General features: G+C 39.3%; 1 protein-coding gene across 1 annotated transcript in view; it reads right to left on the bottom strand.

Annotated features, from left to right (window-relative positions):
• The window catches only part of nubp1 (nucleotide binding protein 1 (MinD homolog, E. coli)), a 46,941-nt gene that overhangs the window by 1,442 nt on the left and 30,088 nt on the right, over positions 1 to 15,411 (bottom strand). Inside the window, exons 5-10 of the mRNA XM_052020876.1 lie at positions 12,364 to 12,396; positions 10,865 to 10,955; positions 7,859 to 8,013; positions 7,010 to 7,120; positions 6,189 to 6,291; positions 2,348 to 2,431 (exon numbers count right to left, since the gene is read on the bottom strand). Of these exons, the coding sequence (XP_051876836.1) occupies positions 2,348 to 2,431; positions 6,189 to 6,291; positions 7,010 to 7,120; positions 7,859 to 8,013; positions 10,865 to 10,955; positions 12,364 to 12,396 (577 nt within the window). The remainder of the gene's footprint in view (positions 1 to 2,347; positions 2,432 to 6,188; positions 6,292 to 7,009; positions 7,121 to 7,858; positions 8,014 to 10,864; positions 10,956 to 12,363; positions 12,397 to 15,411) is intronic.

Genomic DNA, 15,411 nt, shown 5'->3' with positions numbered 1-15,411 from the left:
GAAGATATCCCAGGCAAACTCAGAATGGAAAAGCTGAAAATGATCGCTATGAGGGACAGGTATTACAAAATCTAATAGGACTAAAGGTGCACAAACTACTAGATCCCACTGTTGTTCCCAGATAAACTTGATACAGTGCTATCTAGTTATTTCAAACCCATGTTGACCATACAAAGTCCTGAGCTATTTCTCTACCTTTGCACCTTATGAGAAGTAGAGGGATAACCTAATAAGTTGACAACCAGTCTGTTTCCACCTGATGTTTTACATTTGGAACAACCCACATATTGGGACATTTAAGTTTTGTCCCATGTTAGTTAAGTTGGGCAGCACACTTCAGTTATTACTGTCACAGTAGGCATAACAAGATGTACTGAAGAAATGGAATAGGCTTGGGTGTACAGAGTATGGATGTACATTCAATATGTCAGTGTTAGCTTCAATTAAGGCTGATTTACTTTGGGGGAAGTTTGGAGTTAATGCTTAAAGTGTAAATGAAAATAATGACTAACCATGGTAAAAAAAACTGGAAACAACATACAAGGCATTGAAAGCACTTGATGGGGGAAGAACATGCAAGCTGAATTTGATGTCAAATATGCTGATCAGCTGGATGAAGACTGCTGAAAAGAATCGAAGAATATGAGTGGAAATTGGAATACCAGTACTAAATAGATGCAATGCACAAAATATCCGGGATTAGAGAAGGTGCTCTTTGCCTGGTATAATATAATATGGTTGAAGAAAACCCAAGCACAGCTTTAACAAAAGAAGATTTGATAGACTAAGCCGAAAGACTTGTGAAGTAAATGCGCATTGACAGCTTTAGTCCAACTTTAGTTTTGCAGTTTAAATTGCGACATGTTCTCATCTACTGAGATCTGTAGGGAAGATTTATCTGGAAGACACTTCAAATCTGGATGAGTGGCATGAGTATATCCAAATTCTACAAATGCACAGCAGATGAAATTTACTCTGCAGAGCGGAAAATCAGCAGGTTCAAAAACCTGAGATGTTTTAACCATGTCAATCATCTGCCAATTAACCTCAGAGCAAACCAAAAGACCTGGATGACATGAACAATCCTTACTTCATGGGTTTAGCAACTGAGAAAAAGAATTTTTGGCCACTGCAGGTACTGCTGATGTTAAACTTTATGTTGTACCAATGGACTAGGATGCCATTGTAAAAGCAGTTATAAAGGCACAGAGGAATATGAGATGAAGACAGAAACCAAACACCTGCATGTTATCAGTAATGGGGTATTCAGTAATTTAGATTCACAGTGTAATTATTTTTATCAGGCTGCCAAACAAATAAAAAAACATTTGAGTTATTGGACCAGCTTCCCAGTCTTGTAGAGAAGGTTCAATTGTCAAGGATAAAGCAATTGCCATTGAAAACTGATTAGTATCTATAATTACCAGTTTTATGTGTCCTCTGTGTGCCCAGGAGAGGGGATAAGGGAGGGAATGGGACTGCCGATGTTGGGGTCATTATTAACTATTCTACAAATGAAAATATGTTTTTGGATTTTGTGATTCTCATTTATATTTGTTTTGGAATTTCAAAACAGGTATCACAAGCGTTGAAGAAGAGTCAGTAACACAGCCATATTCACTCAGCACATAATCTTGGATCAGTAATATCCACAATTTGTTATGCCGACAGATTACATGGGTCCAGAAGATCAACAATAACACTGTGTACTACTGTGCTACTCAGTTAGGGGGTAAGGTTTGTGTGAGTGGTGAAGTATCAGATCTCAGGTTACCTGTGATTTTCTGATGTGTGTTGGCAGTGGAATAAGGAGCCTAGCTGCTGGCACGAGCTCAGGAAAGTTTGGTTAAAACACTTAACCTATTCTTTCCATTTCATTATTCATGCTCAGGAAGACCATCCTGCATAGTGAGCTGGTGTGACAATTCTTGGACATTCTCTAAACCTATAATTTTATATACAAAACAATGAGTCCTGTAGGAATATGTTTATCCACCTTCCTACAATGGTTCTGTCCCCAGGCAAGTTTCCTTTCATTTTTTTTTGTTTTTGAACAAACTCCTAATTAGAAGGCAATTCCAGACAAGGGAACTTATCACACAACAATACCGTGTGATGATCAGTTGACGATTTGTACTGGTTGGTCAAATAGTAGGGGGAATTATGCACTCACCACTGATCCACATAAATACAATACAAAATTAATATTCAGCTTCACTGAAGGATCAGTGTAGTCCAAAATGAGATGGATACATTGAGTTGATGCCATTGTCATGTAGCTAATACACCCCAGGGCAAATTATGATCTCGGGAGTCCTTATATATTCTGAAAATAAGCATTACTTACGTTTAACTATATCCTTGTAGGCAATACATGCAGAAGAATCAGGAATTTCTGATAAGAATGATTTGCCTTCATCACAACTCTTCCCTGTAATGAAATTAAAATGCATCTGAAAATGATTCAAGTAAAACATTTCACAAACAACCACTAGCCTCTAATTTTGTGAAGTGCAGGGATTTAGATGAAACAATTTCACTTCTATTTTGAATAAATGCTCTGTCATTTAAAACTTGTTGTGTCTTTCAGAAGGGGATATTGCTTCATTTGTTCTCAGGTCCCCAAAAAGGTCACCATCCACATTAATGTGTTCTGACCTGTGATCCAGATTTAGATCAGTACCAGCAGACAACCTGCATCTTTTCACAAAGAATTCCCAAGCTTTGTGCTCAAGCATCTGATGGCCAATCCACCTACAGGGGCAATGAAAATTGAGGATGCATAAGAGGCTTAAAAATAGGAGAAACAGACATTGGAAGACTGTTGGAGCTATATCCCTTTTAAAAAGCTTATTTGTCTCTGATTATCTAGAAGCAACTTTAGGAATTAGATGTGCAGATGTAAACTTTTACTGGTAACTATAATGAACATTCACTATTCATTTTTGTGTAAAGGAACCTCAAGTCGCTATGCTTCAGATCTCAGAGCTACTAGCCACATACAGTCCTCCAAAGGAATTTATTGAACAGGCAACAATTGTTAATGGGCTAGAGAGAAAGTGATAAAAAAGGAATCTAATCCCATTAAAGGCAAAAGCAAATGAGGCCATATAATGGACAAGAAGAAAATGGCAAATTTGTCAAAGTACTTTGATTCTGTTTTCACAATTTTTGAACTATGGACCAAGCAATGTGAGCCAGGGGATTTAAGTTTAATTTTACACAAATCATTAAATGCAAGTAATCAGAAAAGCTAATACATGTCATTTTTCATCTCAAGGGGATTGAAGTTCAAGGTAAGGAAACAATGGTTTGTGTATACAATCTTGGTCACCTGGAATACCATCTCAATTCTGAGTACAGAACATCAGGAAAGATATATTGGTTCCAGATGAGGATTAGAGCATGTTCCCTAGACCATTAGATTGGTTTATAGATTTAATTATGAGAACAGGTGGAATTTGGCTTTACTCACTTGTGTTGAGCATTGATCTAATTGAAACATTTAATCTTTACACTCCCCTTCCCCCACCTTGCTCCATCTGCCTCTCAATATTTTCTCTCTCCCTTTGTCTCCAGCTGTCATTCACCTGCCACCGTCTCCCAACTCCACCCCTGCTCCCCTCCCCTACCTGGTACACCCTGCCTGTCATCTTACACCCCTCCCCTGTCCACCAATCACCTTGGCTGCCTGTCTCACCGCTCCCCTTCTTTATACTGGCCGTCTCACCTCTCCACTCTCAGAACTGATGCAGGGTTTTGACCCGAAACATTGACAATTCCTTTCCCCTCTGCGGATGCCGCTCAACCCACTGAGTTCCTCCAGCAGATTGTTTGTTACATTTAAAATAATGAACAGCTTCAATAGGGTAGATGTGGGAAAACTAGTCCCGTTGGTGAGGGATTCCAGATCAAGGAGATAATTCTAAAATCATAGGCATGCCAATGAAATTAGAATTTTTTTTTCACACAAATAACAAAAATCTGAAACTCATCCCCTGGAACAAAATATATACATGCTGGGTCAAAATGCTCAAGAGTGAGTGGCATTTTTGTTAGGTATGGCTATTAAGGGACAAGGAATCAAGACAAGCAAGTGGAGTTTGAGATACTAATCATTCATGATGTAACCTAATGTAATGAGGGACTGGATGTCCTAATCCCCCTCCTATTTTTCCAGGGAAATGGAGGCAGCAGATCTACCTCATTTGCATTTAAAAGAAGTGCAAATAAGAGATTTATTTCACAATATTTAGGAACGTAATAGAACAAGCCTTCTGCTACCCTGACAAAACAATTTGCCTCATTTCCTGCATTAAAAGAGCACTAGATAAGAAGTGTGATCTTTCTTCATTTCACATTTTAGCTTGTTGAGTGAAAATGCCAACTTTGTATGAAATATTGTCCTCAAGCAGCACTCCATACAGATACTTGCATGTGGACAGTTTGAACTGAATTTGAAACTAGAATGAAGAGTTCAAGGATCAGTATTTTTCACAATTTTAACTCTGCATTTTAAAAAAAAATTTTTTGGTCTATTAACCTAAAAGAAATGGGGTTTATAAATTTATAAAAAACTATATATGCTAGTTGATTACCTAATGTAATCTTTGGAAAAGGTGTTTTGCAGTTATTATTGAACTATAGCACACATAATTTATTTGTCAGTTAAGCTATACATTTCCAACCTATTTTTCCATTTAATTTTGTGTTTAAACAGCAAAGTAATTTGGAAAGCGTGGTGGATCATAAAGGTTTCTCTAAAGATTGAGAATTTGGAAGAAAGCTGATATGGCTATTAAGGGACAAGGAATCAAGACAGGCAAATGGAGTTTGAGATACTAATCATTCATGATGTAACCTAATGTATTGAGGGACTAGATGTCCTAATCCTGCTCCTATATAATCTGCACATTGTAGCAATTATGCAGACAGGAATTTTTGAGTTACAAGATTTGGTATGCTGTAAAGTAACAGTTTGATCAAGAATAAATTTGTTTCTCAATTAGTTATTCAGTAAGGAAAGCTGCAAAAGATTTAATTCTCATTTATTTTTGTCAGGTAAACAAGAGTCTATTTTGTACACAAGAATACGGAGAAGATTTATGAAGATGCCGTCAGGATTAGGGCCTGAGTCATGAGGAGAGATTGGGCAGGCTAGGACTTTATTCGTCGGAATGTAAGAGACTGAGGGGGACTTTATAGAGCTGTATAAAATCATGAGGGGTATAGTTAGATTGAATGCACATAGTCTTTTTCCCAGGGTAGGAAAACTAAAAGCTCGAGGGCTTATGTTTAAGGTGACAGGTGAAAGATTTAAAAGTGACCCGAGGGGCAACTTCTTCATGCAGAGGATGGTGCGTATATGGAAATGAGCTACCAGTAGAAGTGGTTGAGGCAGGTACAATAATACAACTTAAAAGACATTCGGATAAGCACATGGATAGGAGGGGCTTTAGAGGGCCACAGGCCAAACGCGGCAAATGGCATTAGTGTGGTGGGCACCATGTTCGGCATAGATGAGTTGGGCAGTAGGGCCCGTTTCTGTGCTGTGTTACTCTAGGACTTTAATATAATTCATGAGAATTTTGAGACATAGCATTTGGTATCTGTAGCATCCTTGGGAGGAAAGGTAGATTTTGTAACTGTGGTCATGTCTGGTTTTGTTGAAGACCAATTTTTAGAGATCGAGTGCCGTCATTAGTCAGTAAAAGGATAGCATACACCTACCAAAACAGAAGTTGAAGCAGATAAATTTTGAACATATGCCATCTTGCGATCTCTATTACACATAATTAATTAGTTATGTGGCTGAAGGAAGACCAAACATCATGGTCATACTGAGCTGATTAAGTGTTACTTCTCACCGGAAGTCTCTTGAATTAGAAATTCATTGTTGAGAAGAGTTCAATTCACCTCACTGCAACCTCAGCTAATTAGAAACCTCAATTTGTGTCTTAAAGCAAACAGGCTTACAAGATCAATCACAATTCATGATTGGCAGTGGAGAGGAAACAAAATATTTTGCAAAAGGCTTATATATTGCCTTCAGCTAATCAGAGACTGGTTTTGCTGTAGGCTTGAAGTTATGGCAGCTACTAATAAGAAAACAGCAGTATTTGCTTGCCAGTCATCACTGCACTTCAGATATTCAGGGAAGTTCTTTGTGTGATTCCTCTAGGACATACCTATCCTGGGATCCAAGGGTAGTTTACCAAGAAAGGGAATGTTTAAATCTTTGCACATCTTCATGGCACCTCCTGTGGTTGGTGGGAAAATTTGGGATTCGTGCTGTAAGCATAAAGAACACAGAGTAAACAACAAGGGTCTTCCAATGTTTACATCAGAGATTAAAAGCAAATGAAACTAGTTCAACACTTGATTTATCCTGCAGTTTTTGCAAATTCAGCCCTTTTGGATGGGTTCTCATTCCTCAGGCCTTTCCTGCACATGGATCTATGGAGTTATACACCCACTTGCGTTGATTGGCAACAAAAGCTACTGCTTCAACACCAAACTAGGATAAAGGCAGTCATAAATTTTCTTCTAAAAATTATTCCACATCTCCCCACCTCCTTCATTATTAACAAACCCATCTATCAGCCTTAAATAAAAAGTATTTTTACAAATACTTATTGCAACAAATATATCACATTTAATTTCTGAAGTTCTTAAGGGTTTGCCCTTTGATACTGCTACCTTGCCCAGTTTTAATTTATGCAGAGATTAAAACTATAGACAATGATTTCTATTAAAACACTGCCATCTCCAATGCTAGCACTGGAAATTAGGTCACTCTCCTGAAGAAAGAACCTATGTTGCTCATAAATTTGAGAGAAATAAGATATATATACAGTATCTTAAGTGTAACATCTTCAAAAGACCCAGAGCAAGTCACTTGCCTGAACTCTAAATTGTGACTTAATGCAGCAAGAACTGGAATAAGCAAAGAGGAAAACTTGCACTTTTTAAGATGTTAATTTTACCCATTTTGAAAGAAACACCTCACCTGACATTTCGGGCACACAAAACCACTCATATTTTCTACAACTCCAATTATAGGCAGTTTCACTTTCTGGCAGAAGTTGATTTCCTTTCTAACATCTTGTAGTGAAACTTCCTGTCAAAAAAAACAAACATTACAGTATGGTTGAGTACAAATTAAATTCTAAAGACATTCATTGCTAATAGCAAACAATTCAGAATTCCTTTTGTCAGATTTCAAATGATTTGTATGCTCATCGCCAAGGTCCTTTAAGCTATTTCTCAAGATCAAATTACTTTGAAGAAATTGGAAAAAGATTCTAAACACATCTCAGATCAATAAAAGATCTTGCTGCAAAGTGTTACACAACTTACACTCAAGTGGTCAAAAAACCCAGTGTGCATGTACGTGCAGTGATAGGGAGGTGAGTGTATCTGATGATACCAAGTTCATTTGATAAATGTCAACTTAACACATTAACCGCAACTGATTTCTGGTCTCCAACATGTGCCTGACCTGCTGAGCTCTTCTCGCAATTCTGCTCTTTACTTTGCATTTCCAGCATCCTTGGTTTTTTTTACTATTGTTTTAGAAAATCATTTTCTGACTGATCACTGACTGTGGAATTCCACATGTATCCTGTACGACTTCAACTGCTGTTTCATCATAGGATCTGTCCATATCACCCAGCCCAGTGAAAAGCACACCCCAACCATTGCAATTAATATGAACGAAACTAGGGAAAAAAGTACCATAATTTTCAAAGCCCACGTGTTTCTCTCCCCCCACTGTAAGGCAGCAATTAATTTTTGATGCCTGGACAATCCCGGAGTGTAGGCAGCTCTGACTTTCTCTTTACACAATGCAACCTACCTGGGGAGTGGTGACGATCACAGCTCCATCGACCTGTGTGGCACTCAAGTACTGTACAATAGAGAGATGTTCATCTGAGGTACCGGGTGGTGTATCAACAATCAAATAGTCCACTTCTCCCCAGTCCACATCTCGCAGAAATTGTTTGATCAAACCTAGAAGAGCCAATCAACAACTTGTCAGTAAGTGCTTGCCTAAGAAAATGGGAAGTAAAATAATCTTGTCAACAAACTGTCATAGTATGCTGAAACACAATGAAAAGTAAACCACTGTGACCATTGGATTCGCACTCATCATTCCTCACAAGCTTGCTTCTCAAATAAAACCACCGAACTGCTGGGAAACACTTAGCAGTGGCTAGGTGCTTTGCCACTGTAAAGCAGCAGAAGGTCAGTATGAAAACCATCTCTGGATAACACTTCCACACAGCTGGATCAGAGATCATGACAGTAATCCGGGGAGATCTAGTTGTTGAATGGGAAAGAAACTGTGAATATTACTATGATTTCAATGCTGACTTTAATAAATGATGCGATTAATCAAATGGCTCGTTTTATAATGTCAGAAGTATGCCACATATGCACAATATGCTTCTTTACTACCAAGATGATCGTCTTTTTAAAGCTTGAAGATCTGATTGATTTATGTATAAACAACTTGATATTACAAGTTTAGTTGATATTTGGTGAGTGATCTTTACAAGCCAGGACATCAAGTCAGTTCCATATTGCAGCTATTGGTTTTTATTAGGAGGCAAACAGTTTGCACAATTGTTTACTTGACTAGTAAATGGAGCAATGTGGATAGTTTGAGCACCCTCTTAAAAGAAGCATAAAAAGTACAGAAAGACGGATACATAAAGCCATTAGTATGGAGAGAGGTCCTTCCACGTAGAATGGACAGGTTAAGGGACGACCCAGTAAATGATTTCTGGAAGAAATACAAAAAGGTAAATAGTGATGGACTCTCTACTGGTGAGGGAGATGGTAATGGGAGAGCACAAATTTTAAATAATCAATAAAAGAATTACGGGAAAAACATAGAAAACCTACAGTGCATACAGGCCCTTCAGCCCACAAAGTTGTGCCAAACATGTCCGTACCTTAGAAATTACTAGGCTTACCCATAGCCCTCTATTTTTCTAAGCTCCATGTACCTATCCAAAAGTCTCATAAAAGACCCTATCACATCCGCCTCCACCACCGTTGCCGGCAGCCCATTCCACGCACTCACCACTGTCTGAGTAAAAAAAAAACTTACCCCTGACATCTCCTCTGTACCTACTCCCCAGCACCTTAAACCTGTGTCCTCTTGTGGCAACCATTTCAGCCCTGGGAGAAAGCATCTGACTATCCACACGATCAATGCCTCTTATCATCTTATACACCTCTATCAGGTCACCTCTCATCCTCCGTCGCTCCAAGGAGAAAAGGCCGAGTTCACTCAACCTGCTTTCCTAAGGTATGCTCCCTTATCCAGGCAACATCCTTGTAAATCTCCTCTGCACCCTCTATGGCTTCCACATCCTTTCTGTAGTGAGGCGACCAGAACTGAGCACAGTAAAGTTGTTTTTACTTGGTGTTTCCAATTTAGAATTCCTTCTCACAAAATGTTAAATTTCTAAACTTGTTTTTAAAACTAGACAATTGCATAAAAAGATAAATGCTAAAGGATATATATATGAAGTTTGTAGGAGTGAGTGATTAAACCAAATGTCTCAGGAATTAAATAATATCTGTGCAGAACTGATGGGTTAAATGTCCAACTCCTGTGCTGTAATGTCCTCTGAGTTACCACAAGCAGCACAAGGCGAAAGCTTCCAATAACTACTAAATGTTGGGTAACAATTAGAAGCCATGAAGAACTGATCATACAGGCAAGTCAGAGGAAGTCATGACTTTGATATATTGGGATCTAGTCCGGTCACACATTTAATACTGCACAATCATTGTGGCACATGGGAGCCATTCCAGCCGCTGCAGATAAGAATCATGATGCTGATATGAAATGCCAATAATCTAAGCAGAGAGAAAGCTCTGGAGAAATATGAATCCCGAAAGAAGTAATCTGATGATAACACTGAAAATAAAAGCTGAGAAATTGCTGAAAATACTCAGCATGTTTGTCATTGTGTTTAGAAAGAAAAGCAGAGTTATTGTTTCAGGTCAATAACGTTACATTAATTCTAAAAATATCAGGCTAGTAACAGATGTCAGAATTACCAAGTAATTCTGCTTTTTACACTTAGTCTCATGTCTGAAATTACATCAGGAAACCACAAGTTTGGTACCTTCTGAAATGATTAACAGTTTCCAGAGACTGGACTGCTTTAAAAAATCCCACTTCAAATAAGCATGATTTCCAGGTTAACTGAATATCGAACACACCAGTCTTGGAGCATTTCCTAAACTGAAAATAACAACGCTCAGTATGTGCAAAGTTAGCTTCCTGTTTACACTCCAAATCCCACAAATGCAACTGGTTTAAAAAGAGGGTTGAAAATCTTTTTTTAATCCAAAACCATTGTTTCCTGTCAGTGAAATTGGGCACACAACTGACTTTTAAACCTTCGCCAATGAATCTCTTAGGAAAATTTGATCTTTGGGTTCCCCTTCACTGCTCATCTAGAATTTATTCGACCTCACTCAATTTCTCTGTTACTTGAGTGGCAATATTAAGAGTGGACATCACAGCACACTAGAGTTCTTCAATGCTAAATTAATTTATTAGCTTGACTGAAGGCTCACCTCACCATATCATGGTTCTTGTATTTTCTTATTTAAACATTGAAATATTGCATTAATGATGAAAGGAATTATTTTGGCAAAGGGACATTGAACAGAAACGTAAATGCTGCCTGACCTGCTGAGTGTTTTCAGTATTTTCTGCTTTTATTAAATAAATTACTCCCTTGGTTGATACACATTTGGAAATCTGTTAGGATTTTAATGTCAGAAAGGGCATTAGTTAAGTCAGAAAGGATTAAGTCAACAATAGAATACCAACCATTTTTCTTGGGTCCTCTCCAAATGATAGCATCATCAAGACTGCTGAGCAAAAATCCTACAGACATTACACCCAGGTTTTCTTCTACATACTGTGGAAGACAAAAGAGATAGCACATCACTGTAATCATTTTGTGCAGAGAAAACCAATCACTTCATAAAATGGGAGAAATGATGCACACAAGTTATAAGGTGGCCTCTTTCTTACAAAGGGAGTCAAATATAGAGCTTGTGTGGGTGCATGTATTTGAAGCAACTGAGCGTCAACAAATGGGAAAGGGAGGTGGCTAATGAACTCTCTGGGAACTTTGACTCATTTAGAAATTCACTATGAATAGCATTTATGATTTTAATTGAAAATTTTGCCAGTCTTGTGGATGCCATTGTTTTCAACCAGAATCATTATCAAATGCCTCAAGGTTCCCTCGTAATGAGATGTGAGGAAGCAAAAACTCTTACCTTTTCCTAGAATATGATTTTTTTTCAGTCTTCCACATCCTGCACTGAGCAGCATAACCAACTAAATGTGAATCTGTTGTTAGTCAATGGACTTGTGCCACTGGACTATAACGACATTAACTCTTAGCAGACTAATAAGAAAGGAGTTCCAAGACCTCAGAACCATAGAACAATACAGCACAATACAGGCCCTTCGGCCCACTATGTTGTGCCGACCTTCAAACCACTCCTAAGACTATCTAAACCCTTCCTCCCACATATCCCTCCATCTTAAATTCCTCCATATGCTTATCTAACAATCTCTTGAACTTGACCAACATATCAGCCTCCACCACCACCCCAGGCAGTGCACTCCATGCATCAACCACTCTCTGGGTGAAAAACCTCCCTCTGACGTCTCCCTTGAACTTCCCACCCATTACCTTAAAGCCATGCCCTCTTGTATTGAGCACTGGTGCCCTGGGAAAGAGGCGCTGGCTGTCCACTCTATCTATTCCTCTTAATATCTTGTATACCTCTATCATGTCTCCCCTCATCCTCCTTCTCTCCAATGAGTAAAGCCCTAGCTCCTTTAGTCTCTCCTCATAATCCATACTCTCTATTCCAGGCAGCATCCTGGTAAATCTCCTCTGCACCCTTTCCAATGCCTCCACATCCTTCCTATAATGAGGTGACCAGAACTGGACACAGTACTCTAAGTGTGGTCTAACCAGAGTTTTGTAAAGCTGCATCATTACTTCGCAGCTCTTAAACTCTATCCCATGACTTATGAAAGCTAACATCCCATCAGCTTTCTTAACTACCCTATCCACCTGTGTGGCAACTTTCAGTGATCTGTGGATATGAACCCCCAGATCCCTCTAACCTTCTGGTTCCCTTGACAATAAGGGTGTTGTACAATGAGAAAGATTGGTTGATTATGGGTTTAATCAGCCAAATTTTGCCCTTTCACCCATTGCATCAGGGGCTCTGCCTTTCCACCCTGTCGTATCGAAAGCTCTGCCCTTTCACCTATTAGCTTTGAAATGAAGAAATACATACCACAGGAGACCATCCTGACCCACTCTGGTGTACCTATAAGAACAAAGGGACAGAAAAAGTTTAATTATTTGTTTTTAAATCATTGGGACTGATATATAAAAAAAAATTTAAATAAGTTTGGGACTATATGGAAAATAAAGATTTGTGCTGCTGTAATTCATGCTTGTGATTCAGTAACTTTATTTCTCCTTGATCCAACTGGGGACTCCTTAAAATATGTTATTGGGTAATGTCCACTTTCCCCTATGTATTACACTACTGATACTAGCTGTGGTTACGAAAGAGAAGCTTCCTTGAAGGTAGTGAAGAGAGTAAATATGTAATGAAAGAATAGATTAACCAACACTCGCCATATAAATGCCCTAATGGACTAGCACACTGCAGCTCTGTCAGAGGTGTGGAAGCAGATACCACTGTCCATGAACATGATACCAGTGTAACACAGAACATTTCAAGCACAAACTTTCACAAAAGAAGAAACATTTGCGATAATTGTTTAAATATGTGTCACTTCAGTCAGAAGCCCAAAGAGCAAGCTTCACTGTCAAGAATTCTTCCCAATTTAATCAATCAGAGACAAGCAAAATATAGAAATAGTGCATTCCTGTGCAATCTAAAGTAAATTGAAGAAAAAGTTTCCAGTTTACAACAAAGTTGGTTAGTCCTGATTGGTACAATAGCAGGATAACATTCCTTCAGCAAATGATTAAATTGGGAAGAATTCACGATAGTGAAGTTTGCCCTTTGGGCTTCTGAATAAAGTGCACATATTCAAACAAGCTGTCACTAATGTTTTTTCTACTCTTGGCACACGAGTGATGCCAGAAAGGTACATGTTGCTCATTCATAGTGGTCCTGAGATGGAGAGAGAATCAGGATGGCAGATTCTGAGATTATTTGAATCACTGGCATAACTCCTGTGGTGACACTACCATAGTTTCAAGCAATTTAACCCAGCAATAATGAGGCAAGGGTGGTACATGTCGTATCAGGACGGTATCTAACTTAGAGAGGAAACCAGACGATGCCACTTTTATACACAGAGTGACTGCCTCTCAGAACAAGCAAGATACTAGGTGTGCAGAAGTTTACAGGAATGACTAGGCCAAGAATGAAAGTAGCATCAAAGGTTGACAGGGTGGTGAATAAGGCATTTGACATGCTGGGCTTCATCAGTCAGGCTCTGAGTATAGGAGTTGGGATGGTGTAATTGTACAAAGCGAATGGTGAGGCCACACCTGGAGCGTCTGGTGTTTAGAGTACACAGTTTTGGTTACCCTGTTCTACGAAAGATATGATTAAGCTGGAAAGAGTGAAAAGAAGATTTATGATAATGTTGCCAGGACTCAAGGGCCTGAGTTATAGGGGGAGATTGGGCAAGCGAGAGCTTTATTGATTGGAGTCTAGGAGACTGAAGGGTGATATTATAAAGCTGTATAAAATCATGAGGGGCATAGATAGGGTGAAATCACAAAGTCTTTTTCCCAGGGAAAGGGAAACAAAAACTACAGGGCCTAGGCTTTGAGGTGGGAATAACAAAACAGAATGCCGGGTTATAGAACATAGAACGCTACAGCACAGTACAGGCCCTTCGGCCCATAATGTTGTGCTGACATTTTATCCTGCTATAATATCTATCTAACCCTTCCTTCCCACATAGCCCCCCTTTTTCTATCATTCATGTGTCTATCTAAGAGTCTCTTAAATGTCCCTAATGTATCTGCCCCCACAACCTCTGCTGGCAATGCGTTCCAATGCACCCACCACACTCTGACATCCCCCTTATATCTTCCTCCAACCACCTTAAAATTACGTCCCCTCGTGTTAGCCATTGTTGCCCTGGGAAAAAGTCTCTGATTGTCCACTCAATCTACACCTCTAATCATCTTGTACACCTCTATCAAGTCACTTCTCATCCTCCTTCTCTCCAGAGAAAAGCTCTAGCTCACTCAACCTATCCTCATAAGACATGCTCTTCAATCCAGGTAACATCCTGGTAAATCAACTCTGCACCCTCTCCAAAGCTTCCACATCCTTCCTATAATGAGGCGACCAGAACTGAACACAATACTCCAAATGTGGTCTAACCAGAGCTGCAACATCACCTCGCGGCTCTTGAACTCAATACCCCGACTAATGAAGGCCAACACTCTATACGCCTTCTTAACAACCCTATCGACCTGCGCGGCAACCTTGAGGGATCTATGGATGTGGACCCCAAAATCCCTCTGTTCCTCCACACTGCTAAGAGTCCATATTTATTCATCAAGTAAGTTCAAATCTTCCAGATGTCATGCTGCAACTAAGGTCCTGTGGTCTGGGCAAACCAGATTACCTTTCTATTAAGGCAGTGGACTGGTTGATCTCCAGCTCTCTTGATAAATGTGAAGTCTCAAAGGGATGTGCGAGAGAGAGCCTAGCAGAGGATAATGTGAAACTGAACAGAACAGAAATAACAGAACCAGAAAAATATTTTCATATTTACCAGGCCTTGGGATCACCAAACAAAAAGAAGTTGCAACCAGGCACCAGAAAGCTTTACCTTACTCAGCATATGATCATCAATTAGAGTGTTACCAAGAAAGGCAATTGGAAGGCAAAGGATTTAGTTAGGGCACAGTGAATTGCTCTAATGGGAGATACTCTGAAAGGGTGAACTTGAAGAGGAACCAGAACGTTTCAAAAAATTCATCCACCAGCCACAGGTGATGCGGGCATCACCTTTGTTCCCAAGATGGTGGAGGTGAGCCGCCTTCGAGTCATCATTGTCGGCGTCATAAACGTATTGGGTGGAGAGATTCAAGATTTAACAACAATGAATGAGTAGGAATGTGTATCCATGTCGAGATGGTGTTGCTGCCTTTGTCACAGATGTTGCAGGTTTGGAAGACATTGTCAAAATGGGTTTTACAATGCATCTTGCAAAGGATACACACTGCAGCCAGATTGCGCTGGTGATGGATGGGGTGCCATCAGCAAGTTATATTGTTCTGGATAGTATCAAATTTTCTGAGCTTTTCAGAAGTCTGGTGTTGGACATATGAATGA

This window comes from Pristis pectinata, chromosome 8 (genome assembly GCF_009764475.1).
Source record: "Pristis pectinata isolate sPriPec2 chromosome 8, sPriPec2.1.pri, whole genome shotgun sequence".
Classification (NCBI taxonomy): domain Eukaryota; kingdom Metazoa; phylum Chordata; class Chondrichthyes; order Rhinopristiformes; family Pristidae; genus Pristis; species Pristis pectinata.
The sequence above is the reverse complement of the archived record's forward strand: the minus strand, read 5'-3'. Positions and strand labels throughout refer to the sequence as shown.